Source organism: Monodon monoceros, unplaced genomic scaffold, assembly GCF_005190385.1.
Source record: "Monodon monoceros isolate NGI ecotype Baffin Bay Population unplaced genomic scaffold, NGI_Narwhal_1 Super_Scaffold_6, whole genome shotgun sequence".
In the NCBI taxonomy this organism is placed as follows: domain Eukaryota; kingdom Metazoa; phylum Chordata; class Mammalia; order Artiodactyla; family Monodontidae; genus Monodon; species Monodon monoceros.
The window spans coordinates 16,228,928-16,248,226 of NW_021703783.1; the positions used below are offsets into that span (position 1 = coordinate 16,228,928).

Sequence of the window (19,299 nt, forward strand, 5' to 3'; positions counted from 1 at the left end):
GGGAAGGAAGGGAAGGAAGGGAAGGAAGGGAAGGAAGGGAAGGAAGGAAGGAAGGAAGGAAGGACTGGGCAGAGGCCCCAAACAGGCATTTTTCAAAGAAGACATACAGATGGCCAAAAGGCATAGAAAAAATGCTCAACATCATTAACCATCAGAGAAATGCAAATCAAAAGCACAATGAGATATCACCTCACACCTGTCTGAACGGCCATGATCAAAAGGAGAAGAAATAAGTGTTGGCAAGGATGTGAAGAAAAGGGGGCTCTCGTGCACTGTTCATGAGAATGTAAACTGGTGCAGCCACTATGGAAAACAATATGGAGGTTACTCAAAAAATTAACAATTGAACTACCATATAGTCCCGAAATTCCACCCCCTGGGTATTTATCTGAAGAAAATGAAAATATATATGGACCCCGATATTCATAGCAGCATTATTTACAATAGCCAAGATATAGAAGCGACCTAAGTGCCCACCAACAGATGAATGGATACAGATAAACACACACACATACACACACACACACTGGAATATTAGTCAGCCATAGAAAAAGAATGAAATCTTGCCATTTGCGATAACATGGATGGACCTGGACGGTATTATGCTAAGTGAAGTTAAGTCAGACAGAGAAAGACAAATACTGTATGTTCTCACTTATATGTGAAACCTATAAAACAAAACAAACGAAAAAATATAACAAAGCAGAAACAGACTCACAGGTAAAGAGAACAACGTAGTGGCTGCCAGAGCGAGAAGGGTGAAGGGAATTAAGAGGTACAAACTAGCAGTTATAAAATAAATAAGTCCCAGGGATGTAATGTACATCATAGGGAATACAGTCAATGTTTTATAATAACTTTGTGTGTAATGTACAAAAATATTGAATCACTGTGTTGTACACCTGAAACTAATACTGCAAGTCAACTATACTTCAATTAAAAAAATTTTAATTAAAGTAAAAAAAACACCCTAGAAGGAATGAATAGCAGACTAAGTGATGCAAAAGAACACATAAGTGATCTGGAAGATAGAATAATGGAAATCATCCAAACAGCAAAAAAAATTCTTTTAATGGAAGAAAGTTAAGAGATCTATGGGATAATATTAAGTGTACAAATATCGGCATTGTAGAGGTCCCAGATTGAGAAGGGGGGAGGGATCTAAAATGTATTTGAAAAACAAATATCTGGGTATAGGAAGCACAGAGGATCCAAAACATTATGTCCCCCAAACAGACCCACACCAAGATATATCATAATTAAAATGGCAAAAGTTAAAGATAAAAAGATTATTCTAAAGGTGACAAGAGAAAAACAGAGTCTTATACAAGGGAATTCCCATAAGCTATCAGCCCATTTCTCTGTAGAAACATTGCAGGCCAGAAGGGAGTAACATGATATATTCAAAGTGCTAAAAGGGAAAAACCTGAAATGTAGGATACCCTACACAGCAAGATTATCATTTAGAATAGAAGGAGAGATAAAGGACTTCTCAGACAAGCAAAAATTAAAAGGGTTCATCAATACTAAACCTACCCTAAAAGACATATTAAGGGGTCTTCTCTAAGTGAAAAAGAAGAATTTATAGAAATGGGAAAATCCAACTAGGAGAACAAATATATAGTAAAGACTGAGGATCAACCACTTAAATAAGCCAGTATGAAGAGTAAAACAAAAAATTGTAAAACAATTGTAATTACAATAAACAATGAATAAACATGAAGATGTAAAATGTAACATCAAAAACACACTATGAGGTGGTGGGGACTAAAAACTGTAGATCTTTAGAATGTACTTGAACTTGACTACCAGTTTAAAACAAACAGATATAGTTATAGGTCAAAATATATGAACCCCATGGTAACCACAAATCAAAAACCTACAACAGATACGCAAAAACTGGAAAGAAAGGAACAGAAGCACACAACTAAAGAAAATCATCAAACCACAAAAGAAACAAAATGAAGAAAAAATGAACAGAGAAGAACTACAAAAACAACTGGAAAACAAGTAATAACATGACAATAAGTACATAATTATCAATAATTACCTTAAATGTCAATGGACTAAAAGCTACAATCAAAAGACATAAGGTGACTGGATAAAACAAAACAAAATGAAAAACAAACAAACAAACAAGAACTATCTATACACTGCCTACAAGAGATTCACTTCAGAGCTAAAGATGCACACTGAAAGTGAGGGTATGGAAAAGATATTCCATGCAAATGGAAATGACAAGAAAGTGGGAATAGCAATACTCACGTCAAAATAGTCATTAAAAGAAAAGCTATAACAAAAGACAAAGAAGAGTATTATATAATGATAAAGAGATCAATACAAAAGAGGATATTACACTTGTTAACACAAATTCACCCAACACAGGAACACCTAAATATATGATGAAAATACTAACTTGGAGGGCCTTATGCTAAGTGAAATACGTCAGATAAAGAAAGACAAATGCTGTATGATATCACCTATATGTGGAATCTAAGAAGTAGAACAAACTAGTAAATATAACAAAAAAGAAGCAGATTCACACATGTAGAGAACAAACTAGTAGTTACCAGTGTGAAGGCTGGGGTGGCAATATAGGAATGTGGGAGTAGGAGGTACAAATTATTGGGTGTAAGATAGGCTCAAGGATGTACTGTACAAAACAGGGACTATAACAAATATTTTTTGATAACTGTAAATGAAAAGTAACATTTAAAATTTCTATAAGAAAAAAGTTTTTAATTAAAAAATATAAAATTATAAAATTTAAAAATCACATGATCTCAACAGATGAAGAAACAGCATTTGACAAAATTCAGCACCCATTTATGATCAAAGCTCCCATCAAAGTGGGTATAGAGGGAACATATCTCAATAGACTAAAGGCCATTTATGACAAACCAACAGCTAACATCATACTGAACAGTGAAAAACTGAAAGTCTTTCCTCTAAAATTAGGAACCAGACAAGAATGCCCAGTCTCGCCATGTCTGTTTAACATATATCTGTTTACCATAGTATTGGAAGTCCTACCACAACTATCAGGCAAGAAAAACAAATAAGTCATCCAAAATAGAATGGAAGTAGTAAAACTGTCACTTTTGGCATATGACATGATATTTTATATAGAAAATACTTAAGTCTCCACCCCAAAACTACTAGAACTAAGAAATGAATTCAGTAAAGTTGCAGGATACAAGACAAATATAGAGAAATCTGTTGCTTTTCTATACACTAATAATGAACTATCAGAAAGAGAAAGTAAAAAAAACACATCCCATTTAAAACTGCATCAAAATGAATAAAATACCTAGAAATAAACTTAACCAGGTAGGTGAAAGACCTCTACTCTGAAAACTATAAAATACTGGCAAAGGAAATTGAAGATGATACAAAGAAATGGAAAGATACCCTGTGCTCTTGGCTTGGAAGAATTAATATTGTTAAAATTTCCGTACTATCCAAAGCAACCTACAGATTTAATGCAATTCTATTTTAAAAAACAATAACATTTTTCACAAAACTAGAACAAATCATCCTAAAATTCATATGGAACCACAAAAGATCCTGATTTGCCAAAGCAGTCTTGAGAAAAAAGAATAAAACTGGAGATATCACCCTCCCAGACATCAAAATATACTACAAAGTTACAATCAAATTAGCATGGTACTACCACAAAAAAAAAAGACACATAGATTGATGGAACAGAATAGAGAGAACAGAAATAAACCCACATGCCTATGATTAATTAATCTATGACAAAGGAGGCAAGAATATACAATGGAGGGAAAACAGTCTCTTCAAAACCTCGTGCTGGGAAAACTGGACAGCTACATGTGAAAAAGTGAGATTAGAACATTTCCCCACACCATACAAAAAAATAAACTCAAGATGAATTAAAGACTTAACCGTAAGACCAGAAACCAAAAAACTCCTAGAAGAGAACATAGGCAGAACACGCTTTGACATAAATTGTAGCAATCTTTTTTTTGGATCTGTCTCCTTAGGCAGTGGAAACAAAAGAAAAGAAAAAAGAAAAAGCAAGTGGGACTTAATTAAACTTAAAAACGTTTGTACAGCAAAGGAAACCATCAACAAAATGAAAAAACAACACCTACAGAATGGGAGAAACTATTTACAAGTGATATGGCTGACAAGGGGTTAATATATGAAATGTATAAACAGCTCATACAACTCAATATCAAAAAAAAAAAAGCCAAACAACTCAATCAATAAATGGGCAGAAGACCTGAATAGACATTTTTCCAAAGAAGACATACAGATGGCTAATCACATGAAAAGATGCTCCATATCACTATTTATTAGAGAAATGCAAAACAACAATGTGATATCACCTCACATTGATCAGAATGGCTATCATCTAAAAGTTTACAAGTAGAGATCGGAGACTAGATGGTGAAGTAGAAGGACCTTGAGCTCACTTCCTTTTACAAGCACACCAAAAACAAAACTAACTGCTGAACAGTCAATGATAAAAAAAAAATGGAACCTACCAAAAAAGATATTCTACATCCAAAGGCATAAAGAAGAAACCACAATGAGACCGTTGGGGGGGGGGAACACTCATGATATAATCAAATCCATCCCCCCTCCCAAAGTGGGCGATCCAGAAACTGGAGAATTATTATTGGGTGGGCCATAAAGTGCCTTTGGTTTTTTTAAGTAAAAATAAAAGACATTTTTATTACCACCAAGACCTTTTTGAACAATGTAGTCACCCTTTTGTTCCACTACCTTCTGCCATTTTTCAGGCAACTTCATAATTCCATCTTCCCAAAACTTTTTATCTTTTTGAGAAAAGAACTGTTCCAGGTGCCTTTATAGTCTTCCAGGGAATTGAAATTTTTTCCATTAAGAGAATTTTGTGAAGACTGAAATAAATGGAGATCCAAGGATGCAATGTCTGGTGAATACAGTGGGTGAATCAGCACTTCCCAGCCAAGCTGGAACAGTTTTTGCCTGGTCATCAAAGAAACGTGCGGTCTTGCATTATCCTGATGGAAGATTGTGCGTTTCCTGTTGACTATTTCTGGACGCTTTTCGTTAACTACAACTTTCAGTTGGTCTAATTGGGAGCAGTACTTGTTGGAATTAATTGTTTGGTTTTCCGGAAGTAGCTCATAATAGCGGACTCCCTTCCAATCCCACCATATACACAACATCAACTTCTTTGGATGAAGACTGGCCTTTGGTGTGGTTGGTCATGGTTCATTTTGCTTGCCGCATGATCTCTTCCATTCCCATTGTCGTACGATATCCACTTTTTATCGCCCTTCACAATTTGATTTAAAAACGGAGTATTTCATTATGTTTCAGTAGAGAATTGCATGTGGAAATATGGTCAAGAAGGTTTTTTTGGCTTAACTTATGTGGAACCCAAACATCAAAGCGATTCACATAACCATGCTGGTGTAAATGATTTTCAACACTTGATTTGGATATTTTGAGTATATTGGCTATCTCCCACGTGGTATAAGGTTGATCGTTCTCAGTTATTGTTTTGATTTGATCACTATCAACTTCAATTGGTCTACCAGATCATGGAGCGACATCCAGCAAGAAATCCCTGGCACGAAACTCCGCAAACCACTTTTGACAAGTTTGATCTTCTCCATACACTGCACAAATCTTTTTGTGTGTTTCAATTACATTTTACCTGTCTTAAAATAATAAAGCATAGTATGCCAAAAATGTTGCTTTTTTTCTTCTATCTTCAATATTAAAATGGCTACACAAAAATACACCAATTATTTTTTGTTTGTTTTTTGTTTTGGTACGCGGGCCTCTCACTGTTGCGGCCTCTCCTATTGCGGAGCACAGGCTCCAGACGCGCAGGCTCAGCGGCCATGGCTCACGGGCCCAGCCGCTCCGCGGCATGTGGGATCTTCCCAGACCGGGGCACAAACCCGTATCTCTTGCATCGGCAGGCGGACTCTCAACCACTGCACCACCAGGGAAGCCCAAAAAATATGCCAATTTTGATAAGTCTTTTTTAAAATGCATGCTTGTATGACAGCTGTCACATACAATCTAAAAAAAATTGTTTCGAATGAAGTTAAAGACAACTAAGTGCTGCTAAATCCATCTTATGGAAAAGACCGAATGAACCTTTTGGCCTACCCGATACATCCCAGAAGTTCTTCCACAGGGGTGAGAGTTCTGAGCCTTACATCAGGCTCCATAGTCTGGGTGTCTGGCATGGGGAGGAAGTACTCCCAGAGCATTTGGCTTTGAAGGCCAGTGGGGATTGACTGCAGGAACTCCACAGGACTGGGGGAAACAGAGACTCCACTCTTGGAGGGCGCACACAAGGTCTCACACACACTGAGACTTAGAGCAAAAGCAGTGACTTTATAGGAACTGGGCCAGACCTACATGCTGGTCTTGGATGGTCTCTTGGGAAGGAGGGGGCAGCTGTGACTTACCCTGGGGACATGGACACTGGTGGCAGAGGTATAGGGGAATGTTCATCCGCATGGACTCTCACCGGGGGCTGATATCTTGCTTGTGTCACTAGCACCAAGACTTGGCCCCACCAACAGCCTGTAGGCTCCAGTGCTGAGAGGCCAAACAACCATCAGGGTGGGAACATAGCACAGCTCATCAGCAGACAGGCTGCCTAAAGACTTCTTGAACCCATGGCTGCCTCTAGACATGCCTCTTGACCCAGCCCTGCCCACCAGAGCGTCAAGACCCAGTTCCACACAGTAGTGGGAAAACACAGGCCCCTCCCACCAGGAAGCTTGCAAAAGGCTCTAGAACAGCCTCACCCACTAGGGCGGCAGAAATAGAAGCAAGAAAACTATGATTAAGCAGCCTGCAGAACTGAGTCTGCGAACACAGGTCAGAACCTACCCTGGGACCAGCTGGTCCCTGGCCCTTGAGTGATGAGAGGGGAGTATAATTCTGGGGTATATAGGACATCCCCTACAGAGGACCACTTCTCCAAGGTCGAGAAAATGACTAACCTACCACATACATAAAAATACAAACAGAAATTTAGACAAAATGAAATGGCAGAGGGATAAGTTCCAGAAAAGGAACAAGATAAAACCCCCAAAAGAACAACTAAATGAAGTGGAGATAGGCAGTATTCCCAAGAAAGAGTTCAGAGTAACGAACACAAAGAGGATTCAAGAACTCTGGAAAACAATGGATGCACAGAGCGAGAAATTACAAGAAATCTTTAACAAAGAGTTAGAAAATATAAAGAACAACCAGAGTTGAACAATACAATAACTGAAATGAAAAATACACTAGAAGGAATAAACAGCAGAATAAATGAGGCAAAAGAATGTATCAGTGAGCTGGAAGGCGGATTGGTGGAAATCAGTGCTGCAGAACAGAAAAAAGAATGAAAAGAAATGTGGACAGTTTGAGAGACCTCTGGGACAACATCAAACACACTAACATTTGCGTAATAGGGGTCCCAGAAGGAGAAGAGAGAGAAAAGGGCCTGAGAAAATATATGAAGAGGTAATAGCCCCAAATCTCCCTAACATGGGAAAGGAAAGAGTCACCCATATCAAGGAAGTGTAGAGTCCCATACAGGATTAACCCAAAGAGGAACATGTCAAGACACATAGTAATCAAGTTGACAAAAATTAAAGGTAAAGAGAAAAATATTAAAAGCAACAAGGGAAAAGCAACAAATAACATACATGGGAACTCCCATAAGGCTATCTACTGATTTTTCAGCAGAAACTCTGCAGGCCAGGAGGGAGTGGCACAATATATTTAAAGTGATGAAAAGGAAAAACCTACAACCAAGAATGTTCTGCCCAGCAAGGCATGCATTCAGATTTGATGGAGAAATCAAAAGCCTTACAGATAAGCAAAAGCTTAAAGATTTCAACCACCAAACCAGCTTTACAAAAAATGTTAAAGGAACTTCTCTAGGAGGAAGAGAAAAGGTCACAACTAGAAACAAGAATATTACAAAAGAGGAAAGCTCACCAGTAAAGACAAACATACAGTAAAGGTAGGAAATCATCCACACAAAACTAATAGGAAGATTAAAAGACAAAAGTAATGAAATCATCTGTATACTCAATAAGCAGTTAAGGGATATGCAAAACAATTAGATGTAAAATATGATATCAAAATCAGTTATTGTGAGAAGAGGAGAGTACTAATGCAGGGTATTTAAAATGCATTTGAAATTAAAAGATCAGCAACTTCAAACAATAATGTGTGTGTATACATATACATATATAATGGACTGCTATATAAAAACCTCATGGTAAATGGAATATTACTCAGCCTTAAAAAGAAATGAAATTGAGCTATTTGTAATGAGATGGATAGACCTAGAGTCTGTCATACAGAGTGAAGTAAGTCAGAAAGAAAAAGACAAATACCATATGCTAACACATATATATGGAATTTAAGGGGAAAAAAATGTCATGAAGAACCTAGGGGTAAGACAGGAATAAAGACGCAGACCTACTGGAGAACGGACTTGAGGATATGGGGAGGGGGAAGGGTGAGCTTTGACAGGGCGAGAGAGAGGCATGGACATATACACACTAACAAACGTAGTAAGGTAGATAGCTAGGGGGAAGCAGCCGCAAGGCACAGGGATATTAGCTCGGTGCTTTGTGACAGCCTGGAGGGGTGGGATAGGGAGAGTGGGAGGGAAGGAGACGCAAGAGGGAAGACATATGGGAACATATGTATATGTATAACTGATTCACTTTGTTATGAAGCAGAAACTAACACACCATTGTAAAGCAATTATACCCCAATAAAGATGTTTAAAAAAAAAAAAAACCTCATGGTAACAGCAAACCAAAATCTAAAACAGATATACACACAAAAAAGAAAAAGGAATACAAACACAACATTAAACATAGTCAACAAATCACAAGAAATGAGAACAAAAGAGGAAAGGACAAAAAAAGACCTACAGAAACAAATCTGAAACAATTTAAAAAATGGGAATAAAAACATACATATTGATAATTACCTTAAACAGATTAAATGCTCCACCCAAAAGACATAGATTGAATGGATAAACAAAAAAGTTCCTACTGTATAGGGAACTATAGTCAATACCTTGTGATAAAACATAATGGAAAAGAATATAAAAAAGAATATATATATGTAACTGAATCACTCTGCTGTACAGCAAAAATTAACACAACACTGTAAATCAACTATACTTCAATTTAAAAATTTTTCTTAAATAAAATAAAATCACTCCCCCCCAAGGGAGAAAATAAGACAGACTGGCTGAATGGATACAAAAACAAGACCCATATATATGCTGTCTACAAGGACTTCATATCTAGGCACATGTACAAACTGAAAGTGAGGGGATGGAAAAAGTTATTCCATGCAAATGGAAATCAAAAGAAAGCTGGAGTAGCAATACTCATAGGACACACAATATAGACTTTAAAATAAAGACTGTGACAAGAGACAAAGAAGGACACTATATAATGATCAAGAGCTCAATCCAAGAAGAAGATATAACAATTGTAAATGTATATGTACCCAATACAGGAGCACTTCAATATATAAGGCAAACATTAATAGACATAAAAGGAGAAATTGACAGTAACACAATATTATTGGGGGACTTTAACACCTCACTTTTATCAATGGACAGATCATTCAGACAAAAAATCAATAAGGAAATACAGGTCTTAAATGACCATTAGACCAGATGTACTTAATTGATATTTATAGAGCATTCAATCTGAAAGCAGCAGAATACACATTCTTTTCATGTGCATGTGGAATATTCTCTAGGATAGATTACATGCTGGGCTGCAAAGTAAGCCCTGGCAAATTTAAGAAAACTGAAATTATATCAAGCATCTTTTCCTTCCACAATGCTATGAGGCTAGAAATCAACTACAAGAAAAAAAACTGCAAAAAACCCAAACAAACACGTGGAGGCTAAACAATATATGCTACTGAACAAAGGATCACTGAAGAAACCAAACAGGAAATAAAAAAAAATACCTAGAGACAAATGAAAATGAAAACACAATGATCCAAAACCTATGGGATGCAGCAAAAGCAGTTCTAAGAGGGAAGTTTATAGCAATACAAGATTGCCACAGGAAACAAAAAATCCAAAAAGCAACCTAATCTTACACCTAAAGCAACTAGAGAGAAAGAAGAACAAACCAAACCCAAAGTCAGTAGAAGGAAAGAAATCATAAAGATGAGAGTAGAAATAAATGAAATAGAAACTAATAAAATAATAGAAAAGATCAATGAAACTAAAAGCTGGTTCTTTGAAAAGATAAATGTAATTGATAAACCTTTAGCCAGATTCATCAAGAAAAGAAGGGAGAGGGCCCAAAACACTAAATTCAGAAATGAAAAATGAGAATTTAAAACCGACACCAAAGAAATATGAAGGACCATAAGAGACTACTACAAGCAAATATACACCAATAAAATGGACAACCTGGGGCTTCCCTGGTGGCGCAGCGGTTGAGAGTCAGCCTGCTAATGCAGGGGACACAGGTTCAAGCCCTGGTCTGGGAAGATCCCACATGCCATGGAGCAACTAGGCCCATGAGCCACAACTACTGAGCCTGCGCATCTGGAACCTGTGCTCCGCAACAAGGGAGGCCACGATAGTGAGAGGCAAACGCAGCGCGATGAAGAGTGGCCCCCACTTGCCACAACTAGAGAAAGCCCTCGCACAGAAACGAAGACCCAACACAGCAAAATAAATAAATTAATAAACTCCTACCCCCAACATCTTCTTTAAAAAAAAAAAAAAAGGACAACCTAGAAGAAATGGAAAATTCTTCGAAAGATGTAATCTCCCAAGACTGAACCAGGAAGAAATAGAAAATATAAACAGACCAATTACAAGCACTGAAATTGAATCTGTGATTTAAAAACTCCCAAGAAACAAAAGTCCAGGATCAGAGGCTTTATAGGTAAATTCTACCAAACATGTATAGAAGAGTAACACCTATTACTCTGAAACTACTCCAAAAAACTGCAAAGGAAGGAAAACTTCTGAACTCATTCTATGAGGCCACCATCATCCTGATACCAAAACCATACAAAAATACCACAAGAAAAGAAAAATACAGGCCAATATCACTGATGAACATAGATGCAAAATTCCTCAAAAAAATACTAGCAAACCAAATCCAACAATACATTAAACAGATCATATGCCATCATCAAGTGGGATCATATGCCATGATAATATGCAAGGATTCTTCAATATCTGGAGATCAATGTGATACACCACATGAAAAAACTGAAGAATAAAAACCATATGATCATCTCAATGGATGCAGACAAAGCGTTTCGAAAATTTAACATCCATTTATGATAAAAACTCTTCAGAAAGTTGGCATAGAGGGAACATACCTCAAAAGGCCATAAATGACAAAAACACAGCCAACATCATACTCAAGAGTGTAAAGCTGAAAGCATTTACTCTAAGATCAGGAACAAGACAGGGATGTCCACTCTCACCACTTTCATTCAACACAGTTTTGCAAGTCCTAGCCATAGCAATCGTAGAAGAAGAAAGAAAAGGAATAGACATTGGAAAAGAACAAGTAAAACAGTCACCATTTGCAGATGACATAATACTCTACATAGAAAATCCTAAAGTCACCACAAGAAAACTACTAGAGCTCATCAGTGAATTTGGTAAATTTGCAGGATACAAAATTAATGCACAGAAATCTCTTGCATTCCTATACACTAACAACAAAAGATCAGAAAGAGAAATTAAGGAAAAAATCCCATTTACCATCAAAATTAAAAGAATAAAATAATCAGGAATAAGTCTACCTCAGGTGGCAAAAGACCTGTACTCTGTAAACTGTAATACACTGATGAAAAAAATTGAAGATGAAAAACAAACGCTTGAGAGGGTTTGGAGAAAAGGGAACCTTCCTACGCTATTGGTGGGAGTGTAAATTGGGGCAGCCACTATGGAAAACAGTATGCATGTCTCAAAAAACTAAAAATAGAGTTAGCATATGATACAGCAATCCCACTCCTGGGCATATATCCAGACAAAATTATAATTTGAAAAGATACATGCACCCTTATGTTCATAGCAACACTATTTACAATAGCCAAGACATGGAAACAACCTAAATGTCCATCAACATGAATGGATAAAAATGTGGTACATATATACGGTGGAATACTACTCAGCCATAAAAAGGAACAAAATAATGCCATTTGCAGCAGCATGGATGGACCCAGAGATTATCATACTAAGTGAAGTAAGTCAGAAAGAGAAAGACAAATACAATATCACTTATATGTGGAATCTAAAATATGACACAAATGCACTTATCTATGAAAGAGACTCACAGAAATAGAGAACAGACTTGTGGTTGTCAAAGGGAGCAGGGGACGTGGGAGAGGGATGGATTGGGAGTTTGGGATTTGCAGATGTAATCTATTATGCATAGAATCGATAAACAACAAGATCCTATAAAGATCCTGTGTATATAGCACAGGAAACTATATTCAATATCCTGTGATAAACCATAATGGAAAAGAATGTGAAAAAGAAAAAAATATATATATATTATATATATATATATAACTGAATCACTTTGCTGTACAGCAGAAATTTTTTTGTTGTTAGAATTAATATAATGATTGTTTATATGCCCATACAGTACCTGATACCTAGGTAAGCACTTGATGAATTTTAAATCTCTTCTCTCTTAGGGTTTCCAAAGGGGAAGGGAGCAGGGAGGGATAAATTCAGAGTTTGGGATTAACAGATACACACTACTACATATTAATATAAAATAGATAAACAACAGGATTTACTGTATAACACAGGGAGTTCAATATCTTATAATAACCTATAGTGGAAAGGAATCTGAAAAAGAATATATATGTGCATACAAATAACTGACTCACTCTGCTGTACACCTGAAACCAATACAACACTGTAAGTCAACTGTACCCCAACAAAAAATGTCTTCTCTCTTTTAAATGGCAGGATGTGGTAATTACAGAAAGTGCTTAAGAAGGGAAAGGTTTGTGTGTAATGAAGTAGTGAGAAAAGATTTTGCAAAGATATGGGACTTTAAGAAGGGAAAGATAAGCTCAATATCAATGCACTTTTTAAATAGATCTTTAAAATAAGTGAGAACCCCAGTTGCTAGACATTGACACTCTCTCATAGACAGGCCAATGTAGCATTGTGAAGGAAAAAGGCAGGTCTGGAGAGTGTAGTGTGGAGCCTAAAAGCCTGTGCTTTGAATCTACAGATTCAATGCAATCCCTACCAAATTACCAATGGTATTTTTTACAAAACTAGAACAAAAAGTTTTAAATTTGTAATGGAAACACAAAAGACCCTGAATAGCCAAAGCAATCTTGAGGAAAAGAAAAATGGAGCTGGAGGAATCAGGCACCCTGACTTCAGACTATACTACAAAGCTACAGTCATCAGAACAGTATGGTACTGGCACAAAAACAGACATATAGATCAATGGAACAGGATAGGAAGTCCAGAAGTAAACCCATGCACCTATGATCAACTAATCTATGACGAAGGAGACAAGAATATACAATGGAGAAAAGATAGTCTCTTCAACATGTGGTGCTGGAAAACTGGACAGCTACATATAAAAGAATAAAGTTAGAACATTCTCTAAGACGATACCCAAAAATAAACTCAAAATAGAATAAAGACCTAAGTGTTAGACCAGATACTATAAAACTCCTAGAGGAAAACAGGCAGAACACTCTTTGACATAAATCACAGCAATATCTTTTTGGATCCATCTCCTAGAGTAATGTCAATAAAAACAAAAATAAACAAATGGCACCTAATTAAACTTAAAATCTTTTGCACAGCAAAGGAAACCATAAACAAAATGAAAAGGCAACCCATAGAATGGGAGAAAATATTTGCAAACAATGAGACCAACAAGAGATTAATTTCCAAAATGTACAAAGAGCTCATACAGCTCAATATTAAGAAAAACAAACAACCCAATTAAAGAATGGGTAGAAGATGTAAACAGTCTCCAAAAAACACATACAGATGGCCAACAGACACATGAAAGAATGCTCAACATCACTAATTATTAGAGAAATGCAATCAAGACTACAATGAGCTATCACCTCATACCGGTCAGAATGGTCACCTCCAAAAAGTCTACAAATAAATGCTGCAGAGGGTGTGGAGAAAAAGGAACCCTCCTACATTCCTGGTGGGAATGTAAATTCGTATAGCCACTGTGGAGAACAGTATGGGGGTTCCTTAAAACACTAAAAATAGAGTTACCATATGACCCAGTGATCCCACTCCTGGGCATATATCCAGACAAAACTATAATTAGAAAAGATACATGCACCCCTATGTTCATAGCAGCACTATTTACAATAGCCAAGACATGGAAACAACCTAAATGTCCATCGACAGATGAATGGATAAAGATGTGGTACGTATATACAATGGAATACTACTCAGCCATAAAAAAAGAACAAAATAATGTCATTTGCAGCAACATGGGTGGGCCTAGAGATTATACTAAGTGAAGTAAGTCAGAAAGAGAAAGACAAATATTATATGATATCACTTATATGTGGAATCTAAAACAGTACAAGTAAACTTATTTACAAAACGAAACAGACACACAGGCATAGGAAACAAACTTATGGTTACCAAAGGGGGAAGGGGGGAGGGATAAACTGGGAATATGGGATTAATGGGATATCCCATTAATATATATATATAATATATATCCCATATATTAATATGGGATTAATAGATACACACTACCATATATAAAATAGATAAACAATAAGGATTTACTATACAGCACAGGGAACTATATTCAATATATTTTAATAAACTATAATGGAAAGAATCCAAAAAGTATGTGTCTGTGTATATATACATACACACACATATATAGTTATAGTTATTTGGTTATATATATAACCAAATAACTATACATATAACCAAATACCGATGCTTCAATAAAAACAAATAAATAAATAAAATGACTGTGTGATCCTCACCTCAGATAAGGAAGCAAATGAGAATGAGTGCTATGGGTTGAATTGTATCCCCCCAAGAGCATATACTGAAATCCTAGGCCCCTGTATCAATGAATGTGCCCTTATTTGGAACCAAAGACTTTGCAGATGTAATCAAGTTAAGATGAGGTCCTTACAGTAGACCCTAATTCAATATGACTGGTTTCCTTTTAAGAACAGGAGAAGACAGAGGCACACAAGGAGAAGATGACCATGTGGCAATGGAGTCAGAGACTGAAGTGATGAACCTATAAGCCAAGGAATGCCAACAATTGGCAGCGAACGCCAGAAGGTAGAAGAGCCAAGGAAGGATTCTCTGCAGGTTTCAGAGGGAGCACAGCTCTGCCCACACTTTGATTTTGGACTTCTCCCCTCCAGAACTGAGATAATAAAGTTCTGTTGTTTTAAGCCAGCCAGTTTGTGGTGCTTTGTTACACAACCCTAGAAAATTCATTCATTCATGGTTAACTCATTTATGGTTGATTTCACACCACAGTGGCAGAGCTGAGTGACTGTGACAGAGATGGGCCTGCAAAACCTAAGCTATTTATTATTTGACCTTTTACGGGAAGTTTGCTGAACCCTGGTCTATAGTATGAAAGTAGGATATAATCCAGTGCAAGGCTGTTTATGAGAAACTCTGAATATCATGTATAAAATAAGTATGATGTGCATTCAAAATAGAAACATGAACCGTGGACTGAAGAGGTCAGAAAAGGAATCATGTTAGAGAGTGAATTTGAGCAAGTTAGGAATAGACCAAATTACACTCTCGGGGTAAAACTGCATTCCGTGTTGAGAAAAAGTAGGCCTTTTGTGCTTTATGGCTGGTAAACAGTGTCTCCCCTTCAATGCACCAATGGCCACCTATCAGACACATTGAAAAGTCTAAGACCTGTTATGATGTTTGCTCACTTTTTTTTTTTTTTTTTTTGCGGTACGCGGGCCTCTTACTGTTGTGGCCTCTCCCATTGCGGAGCACAGGCTCCGGACGCGCAGGCTCAGCGGCCATGGCTCACGGGCCCAGCCGCTCCGCGGCACGTGGGATCCTCCTGGACCGGGGCACGAACCCGTGTCCCCTGCCTCGGCAGGCGGACTCTCAACCACTGCGCCACCAGGGAAGCCCTGCTCACTATTTCTGATGGCAAAGGTTGGCTGATGGCTAAAATAAAGTATTTGGTCTTTTAGACTCCAGATACACAGTTGCTTCATTAAAAGATTTATTTTCCTTGTATCTTTCTTTTTTCTTTTATAGTAAAATGTCTTATAATAATATTTGACTATTAATTAATGATCCTGACCATTATGTGATCTGAAATTATATGTGTAATGATGATAACTTTGTCATTTCGCACTTTGTTATTCGAAATGTATGTTTGAGTACATAATTCTTAAACCACCTGGTGAATTTTTTTTTTTTAATAAAATTCTGCTCACCAACGAAGAACTTGAGACTGTAAAGTGACCAGGCCACAGTCACAGCCATGTAAGAAAATGGTGGACCCTGGATGAGTGTGGAAGCAAATTCATTTATTAGTATAAACCACATGCAAGCTAGTACTGCTCAAAATCCTCTAAAATGGTAGTCTCGAAAAAAGAATTTATTAGAATTGTAGAATGTCTTAGTGCAAGGAGTTCTCTTTTCTTAGAATTTATGTAGAATGAACAACTGAATGCCAAAATTTCTATGTTTTTCTTTCTTTTTCTACTTTTAAGATTCACAGAAATTGTGGGTGCAAGCAACTGATCATGTCTCTTTGAGAATTAATCCTCTCTGGAAAGAACTCTGCAGAGCCTTGGCCCTCACCAGATCTGTGGTCCCAGCAGATTCTAGAAAGAATCCCAATGGGAAAAGAAACCATACAGAGATTTTAGTCCATGAGCTTTTTTTTTTTTTTTTTTTTTTTTTAAAGAATTCCAGTGATGTCCTCAAGGAGAGGCTGGCTTAAAAACTTCTTGGAAGGAGAAGGAGAGATCTTTGTTACAAACTTCCGTCCCTCCTCCTGCTTCTGTTCCCTTACCCTCTGCCCCATGCAGAGTTGTGTTTTCTGGGAATCAGCAAGTAAGATCACAAGTGGTCTTTTCTTTTTTCACTCTCTCCCATAAAGAAAGCCTTATCACGTGCGGCCTTAAACTTGCAGCAAATTGCAAAGAAATGGCTCAAAGGCATCAGCTCTTTCTGTGCCCCGGGAGCTGAGATGCACGTCAGTGGCTTTGCCAGCGTGGCCTGTTCCCTGCAGACTGCCAGAGAAAAGAGGCCAGGAGGAAAGAGAAAAGAGAAGAGATTGGCCAAGGGTGAGACCATGCCCTACATCTTTTCTTTCCCCTGATCTGCTCTGTGTCCAACCAGGCTCTCCCTACCTGATAAAACTGCTCAAAGCTGCAGTAGGATCCACCTGCTTCCTCTTTCAGTCTGTGGAGTGTGGTCCAGCCTCCTGCTGGGCACACTGAGAGGAACTGGCTGTCTGATCTCCACCTCCAGGTAAGATCTGGTTCTCTGCTTTCATATTTTGTGATGATCACATCAGAGTCTCACAGGAGAGAAGTCAAAGAACCCTTATGTTCTGCACTGCACGTGTCTTATCCATAACACTTCTCATGAAATTTCTAGGGGCCCTTGTAAGGATGGTGGAAATGGGAGAGGACACTGGTTAAAGAAGTCAGATAAACTCAGACCTGGGTTCAAATTGTGATTCTGATGCTTGTTTGATGGGTTGTTTTGAACAAGTCACTTCACTGCTCTGAGTCATATGATTTTCTATAAAATGAGAATTATAATGCCAACCTTGTTGAGTTGTTTTAAGGATTAGCACAAAGTATATAAATCACCTGGCACATAAACAGTACTTATTAAATCTGCATCTGACACAATTACTTGCAGTGAGGCAATCACCTTCCTAACAACACATACTCCTTAGAAAGTGCCATGAGGTTATTTTCCCTCCTGAAGGGAGAGATCCTGATGTCCACAAGACAAGCTAGTGCAGAGGTTTTCCTCATGTGAGATGGCCAAGACAAGACAGCGATGGGAGTGGCTGCCTTTCTGACTTTCTCTTTGGGGTCTGTGGAGGCTGACTGCTGGATGGAGTCTGTTACAGGATCAGGGCATGGAGGTCATGCTATTTGCACGATCCAACTACAACCTTCCTAGTGCACCTGTACTCTTTAAAGACTGGAGGACTGCCTTCCAAACCCCTGTGAACAGAGAATTCCATTTTTTGGAACTGAAATGAAGAGAAACTGGCTGATTTTTCTCTGGCCTCCAGAGTAAGTAATACTCCAACCCAGGGTGTTGGAGGAAAACTTTATGGAAATCTGTTCAAGTGGTGGGAGAACAAGTAAGGATTCGACAAGTGCAAATCCTGCTAAATAACTGCGTTCACTCTACTTCTGCAATTGCTAATGGGGAGGGGAGGGAGAGGGGGAGAGTGAGAGAGAGAGCGAGAGAGAGAGAGCGAGAGAGAGAGAGCGAGAGAGAGAGCGAGCGAGAGAGAGAGAGAGCGAGAGAGAGAGAGCGTGAGAGAGAGCGCGAGCGTCGGCAAGCCCGGAGGATCTCTTCATTCATGCCGCTGAGCGTCGCCTTTCCCCTTCTTTTCACAGATGGATGAATAGCTCAGTGCTCAAAAACGTAGCCTAGGCTCCTTGAAACATACTATACTTGAGACGATACGCAAATTATGAAACTGTATTTTCAGTAAAACAATGTAGTGTCAGTATTTTAATCTGGATGTTATTTCGCCCTAACACAACATCAGCTAGGTGATCTCTTGTTTTGATTATCACTTCTGGATTTGAGTTAGAGTGATTTTTGTGACAATACCTGTAAATATAAGAAGACATTGTGTTTTGATGTCCCAAGTTTTTAATATTATTTTCAACATTTATTTCCCTCTTTAGCATTAGCATTCTAGATATGACCCTTTGAATTTTTAAAGATATTTTTAGTATAACTGATAGTGTATTTTATTTTTAAAATAGTGTTGCATTTATTAAAGAACAATCATCAATATACATATATTTTCATTTTCAATTCAGAGAGGGTCCTTAAGGAACTCCGGGTTATCTTAATCCACTCTTCCTACTGCAGCCAAAGAGAGATTTTTTTTAAACAAAACCTATTTATTTTATTTAATTTTTAAAAACATCTTTATTGGAGTATAATTGCTTTACAATGGTGTGTTAGTTCTGCTGTATAACAAAGTGAATCAGCCATATATATATATATACATATATATATATATATATATATATATATAT

General features: G+C 37.5%; 1 protein-coding gene across 1 annotated transcript in view; it reads left to right on the top strand.

Moving 5' to 3' along the window:
* Positions 1 to 17,192: 17,192 nt before the first annotated feature.
* The window catches only part of SLCO1C1 (solute carrier organic anion transporter family member 1C1), a 57,698-nt gene continuing 55,591 nt past the window's right edge, over positions 17,193 to 19,299 (top strand). Inside the window, exons 1-2 of the mRNA XM_029205993.1 lie at positions 17,193 to 17,337; positions 17,455 to 17,524. Of these exons, the coding sequence (XP_029061826.1) occupies positions 17,241 to 17,337; positions 17,455 to 17,524 (167 nt within the window). The 5' untranslated portion in view covers positions 17,193 to 17,240. The remainder of the gene's footprint in view (positions 17,338 to 17,454; positions 17,525 to 19,299) is intronic.